Consider the following 21,374-nt stretch of genomic DNA (forward strand, 5'->3'; position numbering starts at 1 on the left):
TTTGAAGAATGTTTCAGGACCATTACAAGTATCCATTCTCTGCACATAACTAAGGGAAATATTAAGAGACAGTCAGGTTAAAAATTATAGTTTTTTAAGGAACAAATTTCTATATTAATTTTACTAATAACAAAGCCTTGTTTTATTAAAACTGGATTTTAAAAATCTAATCTAACTTTCATTATTTAAACAGTTTGTTACTTTTTGCATTTCTCTTCCTTAATATAGTGAAAACAGTCTAGTCAGTTTCACTTTTGTTTATAGTCATTTTCAAATCAATTTCACTTTCAAATTCTAATGCTTTAATACAGTGCTGCAATATTTCAGTTGCAAATACTGTTGGAGAATGTTTATTATTTTTATATAACTCTTTTAACTGAATTGTTTTAAAATTATAAAACCTTCTTTTTATCATTTTTGCAAAAATTAAATTTGGGGCTTAATTTGACCTGACTCTAGGTCAAATTCCATTCGCACTTACACTGGTGTAAAATTTGGGGTAATTTTTCTGATCTTTAATATGATTCCAAGCAAAAACATTAATGGACTGTAATTATCCACTGAGAATTTAGTATCATCTTCATTAAATTAACGTGTGTGTAAGTGTGTGTGTGTGTATGTGTGTGTGTATATATATATATATATATATATATATATATATATATATATAATTGCAATAAGATATTCTAGTTCTTGAATTATGGTTTAACTTATTACAAGAAGAGCTGCTTATTACAACACAGAGCCACTGTGGCATTATTTCCTAATAAAATTACTGCTCCACTCAGAAACATTGCTCTGCAGAAACTTTGCATAATATATGGTTATTGTCGATTTCTCCTGTGTTCCTTCTCTCCCTCCCCCTCCTCACTACCTCCTCCCCATTTTAACCCCTTCTCTCTGCTGCATGTGAGTGCAACTCCTGTGCAACACTCACGTTCTTTTAGAAAACAGTGTTTCAACGCATACTAGTACTTCAAAGTAAATATGCCAAGTATATTGGGCAATTTAGAGATATGTTTTAGCACATGTGACCAATATATTAGGCACTATTAGCTGGTTAAACTCCAGCTATCTTTCTTCCTCTTTTTTCTGCAGGGAAAAAAACGCAACCCCAACATTCTGACACTGTTTTGTCTTTGCCACCTCCCTGCTTCATACCACTGCTTTTGTTTTCAAAGGCAATTCTGAAGGGTGTTATGGGTTCTTTGCTGGGGCCAGGCACTAATGGGGACCCGCAAAACATATTTAGAAAGGCTAGTGAGTTCTGGCAGGAGCTGAGATGGGGAGGCAAAGGTAGTCCCTTTACTATTACCTTCTATTCCCCATTTTCTCTGACTCTCTTCTCATTTACCCCAGTGTAAATTGGGGGTAACTCCATTGAAGTCAGTGGAGCTATATTGGTGTGAAGCTGGTTTTAGAGAAGCAGACCCTCAGTGTTCTTTCGGTACCACAATCACACATTGCACTTGGAAATCCACAATTCGTGCTCTAAGAGATTGAGCTTTTCTGCAGTCCAGCTCAGCCATTGACACATTATTGTGGATTGATGCTGAATGTGAGTGAAAGGTCATATCACCAAGCTCTGATAAGCTGCAGGTTTGGGAGACCAAAATATTACCACATCATTGATTTCAGCTCCAACTGGAAGCATTATCTACCCATGCTGTCACTATACACCATCCAAAGTTGTGATTCTGTGACTCAAAAGAGGATCTATGGTTATGGCTTGAGCTCATAGTCAGAGATTCGGTAATTGCTTGAACATTTCAAACAAAACCCAGCTGCCCAAAGTATTAGTTAGACCTAAAACAAATGCATAACTGCACATATCAAAATTGGAAGTACATGGTACATTCACAGCGCACTGACTGCAAATGTAATCTTATGTAAATTAACTGTGGGCCATTATAAAGAGGACAGTGATCAATTGTTCTCTGTTTCCATTGTAGCTAGAACAAGAAGTAATGGACTTTATCTGTAGCAAGGGAGATTTAGGGTAGATACTGTGGAAAACTTTCTAACTATAAGTTTAGTTAAACGCTGATATAGGCTTCCAAGGGTGCTGTGGAATCCTCATCATTGGAGGTTTTTAAAAACAGGTTGGACAAACACCATTTCAGGGGTGATCTAGTTTTATTTGGTTCTGCCACAGTGCAGAGGCTGGATGACTTTTCTAGGTCCTGTCCAGCCCTACATTTTTATGATTCTGTGATACTGTGAAGCTGATTGAAGCTACAACAGGTGGAACTGAAAGAGGCTTCTTTAATGAGTAGTATTGGCTCACCAGCCGAGCATATAACAGATGCCAGGACTTACCATTGGTGTAGAGCATGCTGTTGGTTGGTAGGTGCATGGGATACAATGTGTGAAACTGGAGTTTTGCTATTGACTTCAATGGCATGAAGATTTCACACAATTTATTTGTGACATGACATATGTCATTGGTATTTAGGTAACTAATTTTAGAAAATTACATATTGTAGCTGATATAGTGCATTTGGAGAACTACATCAATGTAAAAGTTATTGAAATTTATTCCATAGCTAAAATTAAATATTTGCCATTTAAAATAATTATGCATTTTCAAAATGACAATATTAATACAATTTTTGTGTCAAAATGTGTTCCCTAAATACTAAACTATTTTCATATGTACAATACAGTGCTTGGAAACCAGTTGTCTGTTTCCCTGTTTCCTGTGTCTAAAATTTAGGAATTATTAAGCACCAGAGTTAGTGTATTAGAAACATGAGAGGGTGTCAGGAACGTGGATTATAGTCCCTGCTCTACCACTGATTTATTATATGACTTGGGCAAATTATTTAATTTATCTATGCCTCAGTTTCCCCATGCTGACCTCAGAGGGGGGTTGTAAAATTTAATTTTTCATGAGATTGAGGCCAAGATTTTCAGAAGCATCCACTAATTTTGAGTGCCTCATTTGAGACTGACATTGAGAGGTGCTGACCATTCACAACTGCAGTTTTAAGTTAATGGCAGCTGTGGGTGCGCAGGACCACTCAAAATGAAGCTCTATGTGTCTCAAGTTGAGGCACCGGCAATTAGTGGTTGCCTTTGAAATTTATGGACTAAATCTTTTTAGAATTTAATTTCTCGGTATTTCTTTTGGGGCGTTGCTTCTATAGATCATGGATATACGTACAGAACAGCACTGACATACCATTTGAGAGTGCTGCTGGTTACTCATCACTAATTTTCTGATCAAAACCAAATTCCGTATAATAAAAAAAGGAAAAGGTGCAATAGCAGTACCCTATGCAAATCTACTAATGTTGTTATCTTACCAAAATTTAATACTTCAGCATTTAAGCAAATTTTAGTCATAACAGATGGCTATCCATGTGCAGATGTATGGAAAACAGTAACATCTTCATGTTACCAGATCTTGTTAACAGACTACTTAAGAGTATATGTCAAACACTGGGTATTAGACTGCACATCCTATTGATTTAATGACAACTGCCTCTATTAGCAATTGATCTTATGTTTTTATTAGAATATTTTTTCTAGCAGGTTCATTTAGGATTAGCTAAATTTTAAAATCTACACAATTAGAGATTATAGTCCCTATAAACATGTCATTTACAGAAGCCTTTTAGAAGGTGAGGATATAATCAGTCCAAAATCTGCCCTTCAAATAGATAATCCTAGCCCAGACAGGTTGTTAGTCATCCATACACTACATCCTCTGGAACAAAGTACATTGAGATTGTACTCTGGGTGCCTTTTTTAATGAGGCATTTTTTGTTGCCTTTTATCTTTGTTTGAAGATGGATAGAATGGACTGCTTGATCAGAAGGGATCCTTACTTAATTGTGATGGCACTGACTTTTCTCTACTGTTGAAAAAAAATAACAGCAACATGCACAAACCCAAATAAAATACACACTTGCATCTATTTTGGGGTTATAACACTCTACAAGTTTTAATACTGCAGTCCTTGTTTAAAAATCTCATTTTACATAGGTATGATGTTGCTCCTGTCCATTAACAAAAATGGCTAATTAAATTCAGACGTGATATTATGTGTGTTTAGTTGGTAAAACACACTTCGTTCAGAAGGCCTCCACTCAGAGAAGTCTTAATTAAACAAAAGAATTGAAAACCTTTTATAGGAGTGTCAGGTTTGAATGTTAAATGACTCACTTCAACTGTTTCTATAAAATATAATTACGTTAGAGGGAGACATGAGGGTATTATAGGCTCACTGAAGAGGCCAAAAGTCCAAATTTATGATATTTTCCTGAAAATTGGCATAGCAAAAATATATTCTCAGTAGAGTTTCCACTAGTACTAAAAATGAGCTGCTTTTATTTGTTTGTTTGTTTGTTTTTGTTTGTTCCTCCTGTTTAGTGCATGTATTTTCTTTAGTGCTCAGTATCAGCAAATCCTGGCTTCAGACAACAAGGTATTTAACCTAAATCAGGCTGTCAGTCAAGAATGAATCTGAGCTAACCTTTAAAAAATATTGCATAGGAGCTATGCATACCAAAACCCAATAAACTAAACTTCTGGAATTTGAGCATACTCTGCATTTCTCACAATGCATTAAACTTTCATCCTTGCATGTCACAAATCCTTAGTGTGCTTCCATGATCCTGGTACTGGGAGTTTTACTGCATTAGTAAAAGAGAAAATAAATAAATAGATTGAAGCTTCTAGTAGCAGAATCAGCTTCTTGGGATGCATTTTATTGGCCTAATTCTCCTCTGTTATATCAGCAGCAGTTTTGTTTTTGACTTGAATCGGAGCAGAATTGTGCTCTGCATTTGTATTTCAGACTATTTATTTTAAATAAATAAGGATTTAATTCTTAGGAGTAGAATAACTATAAAATATATTTTTATATAATGACTTTTAAAGGAAAAATATAATTAGCTTATCTAAAATCTGATCCCTTTGAAATATACATGAGACGAGGGGTTTTATTAATAGATATTGGTACCTTATTTTCTTTTTAGGGTATTCCCAATGCATTCGTGAGACCGCTCCTGATTTTGCTCTTCAGCAGAATTTGCAGATGGGGAGGCTGTGTGACATACTAGGTATAGTAAGTGCAGTCAGCTGCCTACATCTTTTTTGTTGTTTGTCTCTCATTTTTAAGGAAAAGAGCATGGCTGAGGGAGAGTTTCTTGCTGTAGTAATCTTGAATGCAGAGAGCATTTACACTCAAAAGCACTTTTCAGTACTTGATCGGTTCCTTTATGCCATTTACTGCTCTGTGAGATGTTCATAAAACATACTCGTTATTTTTGATTCTGCAGTGAAGTAAGATGATCTGATTCTGCCTGGTACTGAGCATTTCTTAGCAGACTGGGGCGCTCAGCACTTCACAGAATCTGTCTTATAATTTGGCAGTGCCAGTTATGCATTCAGGATCACATTAGGAGAGAAGATATGCTGGGAAAGAGTAAGCCTTTATTTAAACCAATTTTTTAAATTAGCAAATGAGACAAGAAACATACATTTGAAAGTTTTTCCCAGCATGACAGTTCTCCTTTTAAACAAAGCAATGAAGAATATTAATTTGTCAATGACCAACGTTGTTGGTTCCCTGGAATGACATACTTTACATAATTCATATATATTTCAGTGTCATTATTATTTCATAAATGCCATTTAGTAACTTCGTAACAAAAATGTTAGATCCAGAAATTTACAGTAGCCTAAAATAATAATGTAATTGCCTTTATATATTATCGAGGCACTAATGTTGTTATTTCATAGTACAGTTGGTTTTTATTTTTTGGAGTTTTTTTAAAGATAGATTTGTTACATCTACATTGTTTGTTAGAAACTGAAAGGAAGAACATCAATGCGTTGTATAGGAGTCAATCTTGATGATCGAATGGTTTCTTCTCACCTTCATATAATTGCATTTCCATTGTAGAATTTTGGTCCTAGCAATAAATAACCTAGAAATAAACCCTAAGATTACAACTGAAGGAGATTAGAGATTTTTTTTAAAAAAAAATTCTCTTTTTTCCTATTTATTTACTTTGTGCCTTTGACAGCACTTTGTCTGCACTATGTGGTCTGCATGAACTTGTTTACCAGAAACAGCAGCAGCAAAGCTGAGGTTGAAAGTGAATAGTTAGCAGAGGGAGAGGGGAGGGGGCCACTGGGGGTGGTCTTGAGCATGTTGGATGTTGCTCAATGCCCTATTTATCCCCCAAAAGACCCTTCTAAACATAAACAGGGGAGCAGAAAAAATCCTAAATATTTTTAACGTATTTTTAAAAAGCCCAAAGGTGCAGAACATACTATTAAAGTGTGCTTTATCAAAAAAACTTTTTTTTTTAATATTAATCAATTTAAAAAAAAATCAAGTTGACAGTATTCCCTTCAAAGCTAATCCTATTCTAAACCTGTTTAATTCTTCCTTATTAAAATCATTTATATAGAATCATAAATTTAAATTAAGATAAGGCCCAATCCTGCAGCCCTTTTTCATGTGAATAGTTTCACATTGGCAAGGACTTGGGGAACAGGGCCATTAGACAGAAATAGGACATTGCAACTGGTATCCAAAAATTCATCTGATCTGCTGTGTTTAGATATCGGCTCTGATCCGACAAACACTTTGGCACTGGAGTAACTTTAGTACATAAGTACTCCCATGGAGTTCAGTGGGCTAATCACATGCTCAAAGTTATGTGCAAGTGTCTGTAGGACCAGGGCCTTAGTGCTTACTTCTGCAAAGTGGGAGGGTCTCTCAAAACCAGAGAAGTGTGTTCTCCACAGTTACGCCGTACTCATTTGCATGGGAGTTTATAAGATTACAGTCTAACTCCAGAAGCCACCTGTCCTTTTCAGTGAGTTGCACCATACTGTACAGTCTATTGGTAAATAAATATTTTCCCAGCAGTGGTTTTAAATTGGCCAGGATTTTGGGAGGGGCCATTTCATTGGCCTTGTTTTCACTACAGTTTGCAATCATTGTTTAGCAAGTAACGGAATTGTAAACTGTAGTGTAGAAAAGGACCAAATACTTTTTAAAATTGTGTTTAACCCAGAGAAGTCATCCACTCCACTGTAAATACTAGATTAGATAAATATTAGTACTTACCACAGGAAAAGACTTATTTGGGTGTCTGAGAATAAAAATAAGTGGAAACTGAAAGAAGGGGTAAAACACATAGAGTTTATTGATAATCATATATCAGATGCTTAATTTGTGCCCAACAGAAGAGCACAGATTCTTACCACATTGGCTTAATGGTTTCTTTAGAGTATCAAGAATGTTTCTTTACACTAATATAATCAGATATTAGCTAGAGTCTCCCCATGCATTTCAGCTTATGTCTAAATGAGATCTTGATAGCTGTTGCTGGGGCAGTCCCAGTCTTTAATTCAGCCTTGCAAAATTCTGCTCACTCACTTTACCCTGGGCAAGTAACTTTTTGACAGGGTATTGCAATATCAGTAGCTTTTTCATTGTCACAGCAAGGGCGGGTGAGCCGTTTGTGTGCCCAGGTTGGTAAATTTTCAAGAGTGACTGAAAGTGATATTGAATATTGACCAAAGACCAAACGAACTGTTCTTGTTTTCATACTTTTTGAAAGTATGTGGTAATGAATTTTATGCATTCTTTTTATGTGCACACAGAGCTTAGATTATGGGCTAGATGCTCAACTCATATAATTTTTTTTGTACACCAGTTGAGCACTATAAATGTATTTTTTTAGCATGTGTTGTTTTCCTGCAGTAGCGCACCACAGCAAAGTAAATGAGTGGAATATCCTATTACAAGTCCTTTATGAAATTAGGTTTTCCTTCTTACCACCTTTTCCGCTAGATTTGGTTCCTGCACCTTCTAAAATTTCATCTTGATATAATAATAATCATTGTTGGCACTTTTAGGGCTCAGGCCAACTCCCAGTGAAGACAAGACAATTGACTTCAATGGGAGTTAGATCAGGCCTTGTCAGTGCTTTTTTTCATTTGTAGATCTCAAAGTGCTTTTCATGGCAGCACGCTGCATTGATATTATGAGGCCTGTTAACTCATCAATGTCTAGTATTAATGTTTTAGAAAAAAACACACTGGGTCAAATTTTCCTAAGTGGCATCTACAGTTGTGTGGCAGTTTTTCACACCTAAGTGTTTGCACATGCAGTCTTTCAGACCAGCTTGTTTTACATGCATGAAATCAGATTTTGTATTTAACAGGCCAATCTGCACACCCATTTGGTCTGCAGAAGTTAATAATGCCATCCTACTGTCAGAGTTGTCCCTTGGGTACAGCAAATGATAGAATCATAGAATATCAGGGTTGGAAGGGACCTCAGGAGGTCATCTAGTCCAACCCCCTGCTCAAAGCAGGACCAATCCTCAACTAAATCATCCCAGCCAGGGCTTTGTCAAGCCTGACCTTAAAAACTTCGAAGGAAGGAGATTCCACCACCTCCCCAGGTAACACATTCCAGTGCTTCACCACCCTCTTAGTGAAAATGTTTTTCCTAACATCCAACCTAAACCTCCCACACTGCAACTTGAGACCATTACTCCTCGTTCTGTCATCTGCCGCCACTGAGAACAGTCTAGATCCATCCTCTTTGGAACCCCCTTTCAGGTAGTTGAAAGCAGCTATCAAATCCCCCTCATTCTTCTCTTCTGCAGACTAAATAATCCCAGTTCCCTTAGCCTCTGGGGGTCCCGTGGGCCGGTGCGATTGGCTGGCGAGGTCAGTCCCAGAAGTGACGGATTCATCACTTCCTCCCCAGGCCCCAAACTCCCCTAAGGACGGCCCTGCCTACTGTGAGCATTTACGGGGATGGGGCAAGAATAAGAACAGGCCATGCAAAATCCAAGCAGAGTATGAAACTGCAGTTTCATCAGCTTTCTAGAATTAATAGTTCAGTTTTATAATTTACTGAAGTTAATGGGATATATGTTCAAAGTAGTGCGCAATTCCCATTGATGTTGTGCTGCTCAATCCCCCTGATATGCTTTGGAAATTCTACTCCCAATGTGTTCTGCAAACTTAATTCTGAAAACTAGCTATTTCTTTGGGTTGCTGACCTGTCTTCAGAGAAATGCTGAAGCACAGAAAAGCAGTTAAACCAGTAAGGTTTGTGAATTACAAATCTCATATTATTTCCAGTATGCATTTAAGGAAGCTGTTTGTTAGCAAATGGTCAGGAATCATCACATATCAGTTCACAATGGAGTTTACCTTTCTACGGATAATGAACATTGTGCCCATTTGTTTTAGATGCCAACGTTGACGTCATCTACATCTGCCCCCTTCATCTGAGTGAGGAGTTACTGCAGTATTACAATAAACTCCTGGGTCTGCAGGCAGCTGTTAGATCTGGGAACCCTGAGGACATGGGTGACCTGCAGGACAGGTTCAAAATTCTCGCCCCTGAAGCTATAAACAGCTTCCCAGTGAGTTTGTCTTCTAATTACTACAGCTTGAGGGATGCAGTAAAATTAAATTGGAAATTTTATAACGTGTAACGCTCTGGTACCCATCAGTGAAATATTATTGCAAGTTTAAGAGCTTTACTGATTAGACTACTAGTTAGACTGCTGGAAATAAATATCCCAGTTTAGTTTTATAGACTTAGTTGAGGTAGTCCTATCCCAATTGTCTGTAGCCCAGTGTCCATTCTCAGTGTTTATCTGAGACTTCACACTTTGTTTATTACGCTAAGGAAAGACAATAAAAACATTTCTATTATTCAAACTTTAGCTCCTTATAGCTGAACAGCCAGTCAAGTATTCATTCCTCAAGAGTATTTATTGCAGTGAAATCCAATTTAGAACTTTTTTTTTAAAGAGTGTGGAACTTTAAATGTGTTTAATGTAGGTTTTGTAGTAATATTAGCTTTAAACTTGTTAGGCCAATTTTAAGACCAAACAATGGAACATAGTCCAAAAAGAGACTCAAACCTACCGAAGGGACAGCATTGCTGAGCGTACTGCAGGACTCTTGCTGAGACAAAACATCAGTGACGTCAGTAGTTGTGAGTTTAGTGAGTGTTTTGCCTACGTAAGCAGTCCTGGATTAGACCTTTATAGATTTGTTTTAAATACCTGTCTTTCAGTTCATGAGATGATGTCTTTTCTCATTGTACTTAAATTTAAACTTAAATTCTAAATACCTAGAAGTATCCTCAAAGTACCTGAATATGGATTGAAATTAAGGAGCCAGGTCCCAGCTCTGGCAGCAGATAGCAACCTTAATACTGACTTAACCTGCTACCTGGAGATTATGGTGTAGGGGAAATCAGTGCGTGGTGATAACTGCATAGCCCGTGCTGTGCCACCTCTGGTCCTAACCCTCTGCATGGCAGACTTGGCTCGGGAAGGAAGGGTGTGTGGTTCAAACAATCTTGTACTCTGACAATCCCTGGTTGCTGGCATGACCCTTTGGGGACAATTTAAAGCATCCCTGAGATTGCTCTAAATTGTGGTGGTCCTCAGTTGGCCCCAGACTCAGGTGGTTTAGAACCATCTTTGCTCATCACTTTGAGTCTGATGCCAAGCTGAGCTTGTCTGGACGCAAGGATCTAGCCTCCAATTCCTTGAAACAAGTCAACACATGATAATAAAACAAATGGCCTTTTCCTCCATCTGCTAATTATTGTTTCTGTGTTATTCCCTTTTGGATTCCTGAGGATTCCCCACATCCCCCCGCTTTTATATCTTCTCCCCCTGAGCACCTCAGGTCATGGCTATCACATCACTGTCTGAGGTAGAATGAATGAGATTTTACACCCTGTTGCCTGCATTCCTTAATTAACTGTAGAAACTGTTATTGAGAGACCCACAGCAAATCTCTTCCCTGCATCACCACTCCTGGCCCCAGGGAGCAAGTGACCAGGACTAGAAATTGAACCTTGGTCAGTCAGGCTGGCCCTTCTGTCCTGCTTTCATGCTACTGCTAGGGGAAAAAAATACAAATATCACTTAACAAAACTTCAAGAGTGTACTTTAAAGCTGAATAAAGAAAGGAAACTCAGGGACATAGAAAAGGAGTACTTGTGGCACCTTAGAGACTAACAAATTTATTTGAGCATAAGCTTTCGTGAGCTACAGCTCACTTCATCGTTTGTTATCTACTCTCCCTCTGGTTATGCCTCCAAAGACCCTCAGTTTTCCTGCGGGAAATTTGAGGATCACACCTCTCCAAATCATGTCCACCAACTTCACAGAGAGCCTTGGACACTCTTTGGCACTCCACACTGTTTCCCCATTAGGCTAGGGAGTTTACTGTTGAGTGACATGAGGCATTCTTTCCCTCCACTTCTGGGGAGTGAGCATCGTACCTCCACCATGCTCCCAACCCAGACACCAGGTCCAAGATTTATGCTTTGCTCTCTGGTCATGGAGGCTGTAGAACTTTGAATGAAAATAGCCTTTAAAGTACCCATTCAAGAAAACACTTAAACATATGCTTAAGTCCATCCCTATTAAGGAGAGCATTTATACATGTGTTGAAGAAATAGGAATGCTTTCCAGAACTGGCTTAAACTGGTGGATGAAATCTCATTGTAAAGAAAACTTCCTTTTCAATATGATTCTAGAACGTTATCTTCATTCTTGTGTAGTAGCAATCTCTGACCTGTTAAATGTCTGAAACATTATTCTATGCACGGCATCCATCACTGTCTTACTCACTTTCTGAATGTACATTGATATTTCCAATGAAGTAACTTATACATTGCGAAATTTGCAGTGGATGAATAGGATTTGTCGTAGCAACTAATCCTGAGACTCAGCCTTCCATGATTGATATTCTTAGTTTAATTTTACATGATGTGATGTCTCTCATGAACAGCCTGTCCAGAGACAGACATTTTATTTTTAAAAAGTACTGAAACCCTTGTGCTTTTTAAAAAAAAATCTGTTTCCATCTCTGCAGTCAAATTGACTGTAGCCATTAAAACTACTGCATAATGGAAATGTATATCCCCTGTAATGTAATGTGATCAATGAAAGGTTTGCTAAATCAAAATGTTTTATTCTCAGAGAATCATTTAAAATGCTGCTGCACTGTGTGGGGAAATATATTCTCTGCTATAGGGGTTTTTCTTCATTTTTTGTATTGATTTTGCAGACGCTTTAGAGTTAAACCATGCCAGAAGTGTTGCAGAGATGAATCACTATTATCCAAAAGCCACCAGCATCTCTGCCGACTGACAGAAGGATAATTCCGCGTGGATCAAATAAATACAGATGTGTAGTAATTAGTTCTATTCCCAGTGAGCCCATTTCCAGAACACTAAAGATGTGAACGATTATGGAGCCTCACCCCTACAGCTTTTATCAATTTAAACGGCTAAGCTACAGGATAGGTCATAACCCAGCCTGCTATTAATAATGTATTTATTGTGTGCAACATTATAAATTAGGTTCATGGAATAGAAAAGAACACCTTTTAACAAGAATAATGTTATCTTTATACAGGGCCATCACATGTGCCTGGCCTCTCAGTTGAAGTACAGTCCCAAGACAATCAAAAGAATAAAAAATCTTATCCAAGGCAAAGAAGCCTACATTATTGGTGGACTTCCTCACAAAGATGATTTAGCAGTGGCTGATATGTTAAATGTGCCCATATTGGGCTCTGAGCCAGAAGTAGCTCATCTTTATAGAACTAAGTCCGGAAGTAAAAGAATCTTTGCTAGTGCTTGTGTGCCAACACCTCCAGGAGAATATGACATCTATAACCATCAACAAGTAAGTGGGAAGCAGTTTGGGAACTTGTGTTTGTTGGCAAAGGAACAGTTTATTTGGCACGTCAACATATGGACGCATATTGTGACTAGGTAGGAGGCATACTTTGTTGCCTTGCATAAAAAAAATCAAATGTCTGTTGTTGCATTGATTAGAACCTAAATTGGTTTGGATGAGTAGTTGGAATATGTATTTTTCCCCATTGGTTTTATTTCTTTCTGCACTTGTCTTACCATTTAAATTAACTTCTGTCTTGTTAATGAAAGGATTCAGGAAAAATACTTGTTCCAGTAATCTTCGTAGTCCTCCTCTAGGGTGGAGGACATACCATCTTTAAGTATCTGGTCCTTTCAGATAGCCATCATCAGAGCATATCATGAGTGAAATCCTGGCTCCATTGAGGTCAATGGAAGTTTTGCTATGGACTTAATGGAGCTAGGATTTCATCCTATATCTCCACTAGGAAGCCATTTCAAGAGAGAGGCATGTGCTGAACCCCACTGTGAAGTGAAGCATTTGTGTCAAGGGAGGTTCCATTTGTTTAGGAAAAGGTGATCATCCAAATTGAGATCTGCTCGGCAGACTTGCTGCCAGAATTTTTCCCTCTGTTTTATGTATCAATTCATTTTCAATTTCACTTATCTTATTGCCATGACAAAGCATAAAAGTTTTGCCAAATTCAATACATGAATCACCTGCGTATGGGGCAGCTTTAACAACGGTAAGAGAGGAAAAAGGATTTTATATAATCTGTTCACTTTGGATGTATTTATTCTGGACTCAGTGGCAGGATACTAATCTTTGAGGTAACTGCATATTTTCATTGGTGTGCCTCAGTGTATTGTTACTTTTTGCTGAATTTATCTAGTTGTGGTGCTATACATTATGCAGCAAATAAACTATATACAACCTGGTTTTGTTTTCATTATCTTCCTTTTCCCTCTCTCCTGTTATGGAGCACTAACATGTTGCATCCTGTCTCAAATTAGCTTGTAAGCTCTTCCGGGGAGAAACTATCTCTGATGATGTATTTGTTCAGCACCCAGCATGGTGCCTGATATGGGCCTCTAGGCGCAACCACAAAACAAACAATAATTATATCTTTAGTTACAAGGAACTCTTGCCAACAAGACATAATTGAGAGAGAGAGAGTCCTTGGCTCCTCTTTCACAAACAGTATCCAACTGGAATTCCTTTGGTCAGGTGAGGTACGGAACCTGGTTCAAATTGTGTTTAAAATCATGTTCCTCTCACTGACCCCCCACTTTTATCCTCTCCCTTCTGTACCTGTGCTCTGGCTTCCTAGCATCATTTTGCGTCTGATGCATCCTCATCTAGCTGTGAGGCGAGAGTAGTTCAGTCTCCACTCTGTGGCTGCTCATAGACAGATCTTCCTGATCACCATAGGTTATGTTCTCTTTTGTTGGTTTATATGTATAGCCAGCTGGTTTTGACTGCCCTTGCAGTTCGATATTAAAAATGCTCAAAACCAAGCTCAGCCAGTTTATTGTGTATAGACAAACAGTATGGTATAGGAAAGAAAGAGCTAATATATCACCAATCCTTCCAAGAAGTGGTTTCTCACAGTGTGTTCAGTTCACCTTCCACAGGAGGTTTGCTTCCCAAAAATACACCCCTAAAAATACCTCTGTTTTAATGGGGTTGTTTATAAGCTAAAACCCTCTACATGTCCTCTAAGATTCCACCCACCAATTTCAACTTATTTTTCTGGTTCCATGGTGCATCCCTCTTGGGTTTTTGAATACAGCATTCCAAGCTAGTTGGGCGGTGGAGGCACTCCCTACCCGTACCAGGGTAGAACACTAATATATATTGTTCCCTGTCTCCCTGTGCCAAATGCCGAGTTGTACTGTTACAAGGTATTGTGGGATACTTAGCATAAGAGAGTAAGAGTAGGCATAGTACAATTCAGCGTGATTACCCAATTTATATGCCGTAATAACAGTACGTGCATAATACGTATTACCCTGGTGTATACTGCATCTAACTTATATGTATTGGCAAACAGGACCCCACTTGTGGCTTTGGTAATTGTATCAGGATGACACCTTTGCCAAATGAATATATGAAGCAGAGGTGAGAGCATTCATATGAGTTTTATACTGTTTTAGCAAACTGCATAAGTGACAGCACATAATTAATACAATTAAAACTAACACTCCCTGTAATACAAGCCAAAACTTTAAGTGCAACTTCTATCCAAGTGTGGGAAATTATTATTTCAAGATCGCCATCATGGGTAATTTATCTAGCTGAGGTGCGTGTTCTGCCTTGCGTATGTCATTGCTAATCTGGGTAGTGTGAGTGTCTTTTCAGTTCAGTAATGTTTTTAAATTTAAAATTAGTGGTTCAATATGTATGTTTAAAGCTGGTATGTATTTCTTTAATTTCATCCTGGTGCTGGGGCTTACTTTGAATCATGGATTCATTTTCAAAGACTGAAACAGGCATATATAGTGTGACATACAATGCTACATTCATGAGAAATAAAGCAGAAATTTGGAGCAGTGACATTACAAACGAGATCTCCATACATAAATGTTTTGTAATTAGTCACTCCACAGTACTGTCCATCCATATTACAGGTCACCCTTACTTTGGTCATCACCATTTGGTGAGTGTCACAAGGCAGGAGACAATAGCAGCTAGCTTTTCTGACTCAATAAACTGGTACAGGCCAGCATGGCTATGTAATGGAATTGGGATGTCAAAAACATCACATCTGCACACATATCAATATCCTTTAGTGGAACAACAAGCCGTGTCAGTGCCCTCCAGATTTGTGCTGCTGAGTGATACACCAGTAGCTGAGGTAGACCTAAGCATTCCTTGAAGATGCTGTCTTCCAGATAACCTGCTGAATGGCCAGAAGACAATTGATCAAATGTTACAGTGTCAGGATCCATTATCAGAAACAATACCTTAAAAGAAATTGAGATGGAACCCACCACTGAGCACAACTGTTTTGAATTTGATTATGAGGTTGTGTCACTGACCCCAAATTATGAATTATGCTAAATGGAATTGTTATGATTGTTGCCAATACACTACAATCTCGGTTGTACACTGACGCTAATACCATTTGGCTAATTTCTCATCATTAATAAGATTAGGCAATTTCTCTTTTTCAATATTCCCTAATGAAATAGTTACTACATATCTCCCATAAGCCAGTGCAAATTATTTCTCTACCTGTATGATTTTCCCTTGCTTTTTCATTGTTTTCTGTGATTAATTAATTAATTTTTACTTGTGTTTGGTTAAACAGCTTAGTAATGTCATGCGTATTTTACACCATTTATCATTCCCCAGTAGCCATGAATTATGGGTTTAGAAACAGTGTCTGCTGCTTAAAATAGTTAATGCTCCTTTTTATATTTTTCCGATCTGCCCTGTTCCAAATCGACATCCCAGATCCAAATAGTCCTGAAACAGAACCCATAATTCCATCTAAACTTTGGAGTCCCCTCTTTCAAAAGATACCAGACTGCAGAACAGTTTTCTGCCTGGCTATTAGGCCTTGTGAATATTCCTGATATACTATCCTATCAACTAACAAAGAAGTATGCAAATTGTATCTCTTTTATGCAATAGTCAGCTAGTTTCCCTTGTTCACATGGGCTTTTCACACAGCAACAGGCAAACAAATTAAAATCTGTGAATCTGTGATTAGGAAGAAGAAAACATTTTTGCAACAGGAAAATGTGATTCTGAAACTACAGAATCTGGCAGGATGTCTTAACAGCAGGTGGGGTACCTGAAATTGCACATACCTCATTTTTTAAATTGACTAGATTTCAAGTTAGGGTGTCCCTTTAACAGTAGCATGCTTAGCCATAGATCCTTTTATAAAATTTCCTGCGCACTTCCTTCAGTATCATTGTTGATTTTTTTTTTCATGGAATTTGGATGAATTTTGGGGTAGCTTTGAGTGTTCATTAGATTTTGGAAGAAAATACTTCAGATCATCAAGAAAATCATCTTGTTTCTACTGTGTTTTGAAATTTGCAGCATTCATCCAGCTGGTAACGCCAGCATGTTGTATTTGTGGATGGCAGTAATCAATAGCTTCTCTCTTTTTACTGATATGCATCATAAACCTGAAAATAGTGAGGATGTTATCATTCTTAGACAATCTTGCTGGATAGCAAAAAGCTTTTTACATTCCTTTTCTTTTTACAAATACCTTTAACGCTGAAAACGATAGCAGCTAAACGAATATATAACAATTTCCATACAGTTGATAAAATAAACAAATATATGTTCAGTGAGAGAAAAGCAATACGTTAGACTTCTAAATTAGTTCAGTTTATTATTAAATAATTCATTTATAAAAATTTCCTACACAACAATCCCACATGCTTATTAGTTCCTCTTTTGATCCATGCTGCAACATTTCAGAAGTTCTCCTTCTGTTGTTTGCTCCTATGAAATATTGACATCTTAGGTTAAATAATAAAAGAAAGGTGACACTATGTTAAAGCACAGTTCAATTTTCACTTAAAGATAGCACATAATTCTTTCCATTGGTACAATCTTAACAATACTATTGATCGTTTTCATTACTGTAGGGGAGTCATCAACAGAAACTCATTTATAGGGTTCTTGAAAGCAACAAATAATAGGATTTGGAGCAAACAGATGATAATTCTGTTTGTGGTCGAAGTCCAAAAAATATATACAACTAGGAGTCCAAAAGATTACCGTGTAAAAATTATCATGTAGTCACTGCAGCACAAAATCTGTATAACACTTTTCCAGGGTCCAATAGCATTTACTATTTCTAAACAGCTAATTATATTCTGCTCCCCAGCTAGTTTTAAAAGAAAGCCATTTAAAACTGGGTATGAATATAGATAAATAATTAGAATCACTTTAATAAAGCCTATATTGAAACCCCTTCATAAATTTATAACCATATAATTCACTCTGCAGCAGGAACATGTCAAAGATGTTTGCCTGGTATTAGAATCTGACTGTAAGAAGGTTTTTAAGAGAGGATGTTGAAAATAGTCTAGTGCTGCCATCAACTACCCTTTCTGAGACACATCCTGAGAAGTACTGAACATTCAAAAGTAATGGCCCCAGTTCAGCAATGAGCTCCATGTAGACAGACTCTGCACTGGCACAGAGCCCCGTTGATCTTTCTGTGGGTCGGCATAGGGGCAAAGGTCTATTCAAGTGGATCCAATTGCAGAATTGGGGCCAAAGGATCCTGAACAAAATGGGTTTCGGTGAGCTTTACACAAGCATCCAAACTACTAATCACCAGTATCTCTGCTTTTTTGGGAGGAAGGAGGATTGGTGAATATTGGTAAAACTGCTTTGAACCTGAAGCTATGCCACTATTTCATCCATAGATGCTTGAAGTTCTGAGTCAGCTGATCATAAATAACTTGGGAGTGAGACGTTGGTTGTTTAAAGTGGACAATGAATTTGGAGGAAATGGCACTGCATATTGTGATATTGCCAGGCACCTGAAATGCTACCACTGGGCCCAGAAGGAATGTCAGAGATACACGACTGAGATGTGGAGGAAGAAATGGGCACATGTAAGTTAGTGAGAAGCTGGCTATCTTATTCTCTGGGACCGTTCTGTTTTATGTTGAGTACCTCTGTAGGGAGTGGGTCATGCTCACAAAAGCAAGCACATTGTCATGCACCCCCCTTCCATGGGATTTTTGCTTGGTTGGGGAAAATTTAGCTTCCTCTGGAGTTTTCAAAGGAGTTCTGCAGGTGGAGGTGGCTGAGGAAATTTGCTGGGTTAATGTGTACCCAGCTCCTGTGGACATGCCCCTGGCTTGCACTGGCCTCTTTATATTAACACCTCAACTTTACAAGAAATTGAACTTTATCTTGTGGAATTATTTGAGTAGCAAGTTTTATAATATTTTATTCACATATAATAATAATAATAATTAATAATTAATAGTAATACCTTCTTTTCTATAGCGCTTTTCATCCCTACACCTCAGTGCACTTTACAAAGGAAGTAGCATCATTATCATTATCCCCATTTTACAGATGGGGAAACGACTTGCCCAATGTCACTCAGCAGGGCAGAGTGTTAAACCAAAGAGTGTTATTTATGTAAAAGCGGCAAAAAGTCCTGTGGCATCTTATAGACTAACAGATGTATTGGAGCATATTGGAGCAATACGTCTGTTAGTCTATAAGGTGCCACAGGACTTTTTGCCACTTTTACAGATTCAGACTAACTCGGCTACCCCTCTGATACTTATTTATGTAAATCATTTATAAATAGGTGTCCCAGATCAACAGGATTAATGCTAGAAATTCTTATACTGAGGTTTGATTTTCAGTGGTGCTGAGTATTTACAGTTGACTTCAGTGGGAGTTGTGAGTGTCTATGGGCAATCACAGGTTTCAGAGTAGCAGCCGTGTTAGTCTGTATTCGCAAAAAGAAAAGGAGTACTTGTGGCATCTTAGAGACTAACAAATTTATTAGAGCATAAGCTTTCGTGAGCTACATGCATCCGATGAAGTGAGCTGTAGCTCACGAAAGCTTATGCTCTAATAAATTTGTTAGTCTCTAAGGTGCCACAAGTACTCCTTTTCTTTATGGGCAATCAGTATCTCTGATCAGAACTGTGTATCTGTTTTATCGAGTAGAAAAAACACATGGCTTTACATTCCTAAACATGAACATGAGCAAATGTCACCATGCTTCCATGTTACTTGTCTGTTTGCTGGTGGCTGTTGCTATGCTACAACTAGTGTGTAATAACAGAGCATGTATTACTTGCCCCAGCTTGTGCATAAATGAGGTGTTGCAAAGGTTTTTAATTCTGTTGTTGCCTTCTGGAAATTAATCCAGCTCCTAGTATTATAAATTTCTCTCCACTGAAGACTTGCTTGAGTGAACAGTTGTTTGGGCCAGATTAATCTCTGATGTAACTCTATTGACTTAAAGCATAAAAGTGAAGAGGAAATATTAGCAGGGATTAATTTGGTCCATTGTGTTTAATGGCAAACTGGGAAGTTCACTAAACTAATGTAAGAAAACATGATTTAAATAAGATAGTTAAGCAGAAACTTAAGAGAGGAGCAAATAAAATTGTTAGCTCAATAACTATGGGGGTGGGCACAAAATAAAGGGGATTTCTTTTGTTAAAACTTCACTTTTCTGATCATACTCTGTCTTCATCTGTTGCTGTGCTGAATTCAGTAGATAGCCAGGGCAGTGGATTCTGATTTGCAGAAAGTTTGGGTGGCTACAAAAATGATGGACAGCCACAAATACACAAACAAAATGATGTAAATGTTATGACCTTTCAGCTTTCATTTGTGTAGCTTTCAGTCAATGTACAAGTTCGTTCTTTACAAATTGTTGGACTGAATTCATTGGATCCGTTTCTTTCAGAATTTGAATTCTGATGCAAATTAGATTAATTTTAGTTCAAGGTCTGTGAATATTTAAGTAAGTATTTGATATTTAAGTCTGTCGTGCCAAATTTATTCCCATTAAATTCAGAAGAGTTGTATCAGTGAAGAATATGCCCCATCCTCCTATTTTAAATAAAGAAATGTTTACAGCAGTTTAGCTTTTTTAATTCAATCAAGAATAGTTAGAAAGTGTAACATTCGATTGAATTGCATAGTATAATATATTTCAAATTGTGCTGGTTAAACTTATTTTAAATGTTGATAATTACAAAGTAATAGTGCTTTGTGATATGAAACTTTCTGTACAAACAATGAGGGTTAGATTCTCCAGTCTTCTCAGGCTCCCTTGCTCTGCATAAGCATGACCAGTGCAAAGTGGACTTAAAACAGCCAGAGATGGCCAGTGGAGAACATTGGCTGTGCCAGGGAGCTCTCTGCTTGCATAAAGCTGTCAGAGGTAGCATACCAACCCCCTGTGACAGCTGCCCATGTGAAAGGGGAAGAAGGCACTGCAGAGCACAGCTGCACTACATCTGCTCCTCCACTGGTGTAAGTTCCTTGAGAATCCTTGCACCAGTGGCTTAAGTCAGAGTTGTTCTCCTGCCATTTTAACTGCCCTCAGGGCCTGATGGCTCAGAAACAGGGAGTTATAACTGGTTTCCTTATGGTTCCCCCACTTCTACTGCATTTAGGTGGAGCTTAGACACAGATAAGAATATGCCCCTTAAAAACTCCTACAACATAAATGCTTACAAAAGTTGAAAAACAAGGAATGGTACACTTTATATAATTTCCTACAAGCATGTCAGCAGGAAAGCTTCTCTAAATCCAGGCCAGTATTTCAGCGAGCGTAGGTGAAAGAACAAAACACATTGCCATTTAGAGCATCTTGTCCAGAAATGAGAGTTGACATGTTCTGCCTTCTGAGTTGAGCTCTTTTTTGTAAGCATGGAGACCTTTCTTATATATAATGACTTACAATCTCCACTAAGTATTACCATTGAGAGCAGAGGATTAAAATTATCCTTTATTACAGAGTACCATCGTAATGATACACATTTAGACATCAAAGCATTAGTTTATGGGCACAGGCATGCTTTAATGTCCGATTGCGGTATGTAGACCTGTTTCTTTCGATAATGAAGACATTGTGTCATTGGCCTAGGCTGCCACATACAAAACATATGTTGGCAGGTTATTAAAAAATTCAACTTCTTGATGAAAGACTATCCT

General features: G+C 37.8%; 1 protein-coding gene across 5 annotated transcripts in view; it reads left to right on the top strand.

The window, feature by feature from the left end:
• IQCH (IQ motif containing H) overlaps nucleotides 1-21,374 on the top strand; it is a 111,183-nt gene that overhangs the window by 37,235 nt on the left and 52,574 nt on the right. For all 5 annotated transcript variants that reach the window (XR_005295192.2, XR_006274934.1, XM_038418447.2 and 2 more), the window contains exons 11-14: nucleotides 4,986-5,069; nucleotides 9,241-9,416; nucleotides 12,444-12,716; nucleotides 18,095-18,286. Coding sequence is in view for 3 of the 5 variants with exons in the window: in XM_038418447.2 (XP_038274375.1) it covers nucleotides 4,986-5,069; nucleotides 9,241-9,416; nucleotides 12,444-12,716; nucleotides 18,095-18,286 (725 nt within the window). In the remaining 2 variants the exon portion in view is untranslated. The remainder of the gene's footprint in view (nucleotides 1-4,985; nucleotides 5,070-9,240; nucleotides 9,417-12,443; nucleotides 12,717-18,094; nucleotides 18,287-21,374) is intronic.

The sequence above is a fragment of the Dermochelys coriacea genome, chromosome 10, assembly GCF_009764565.3.
Source record: "Dermochelys coriacea isolate rDerCor1 chromosome 10, rDerCor1.pri.v4, whole genome shotgun sequence".
Taxonomy (NCBI): Eukaryota; Metazoa; Chordata; order Testudines; family Dermochelyidae; genus Dermochelys; species Dermochelys coriacea.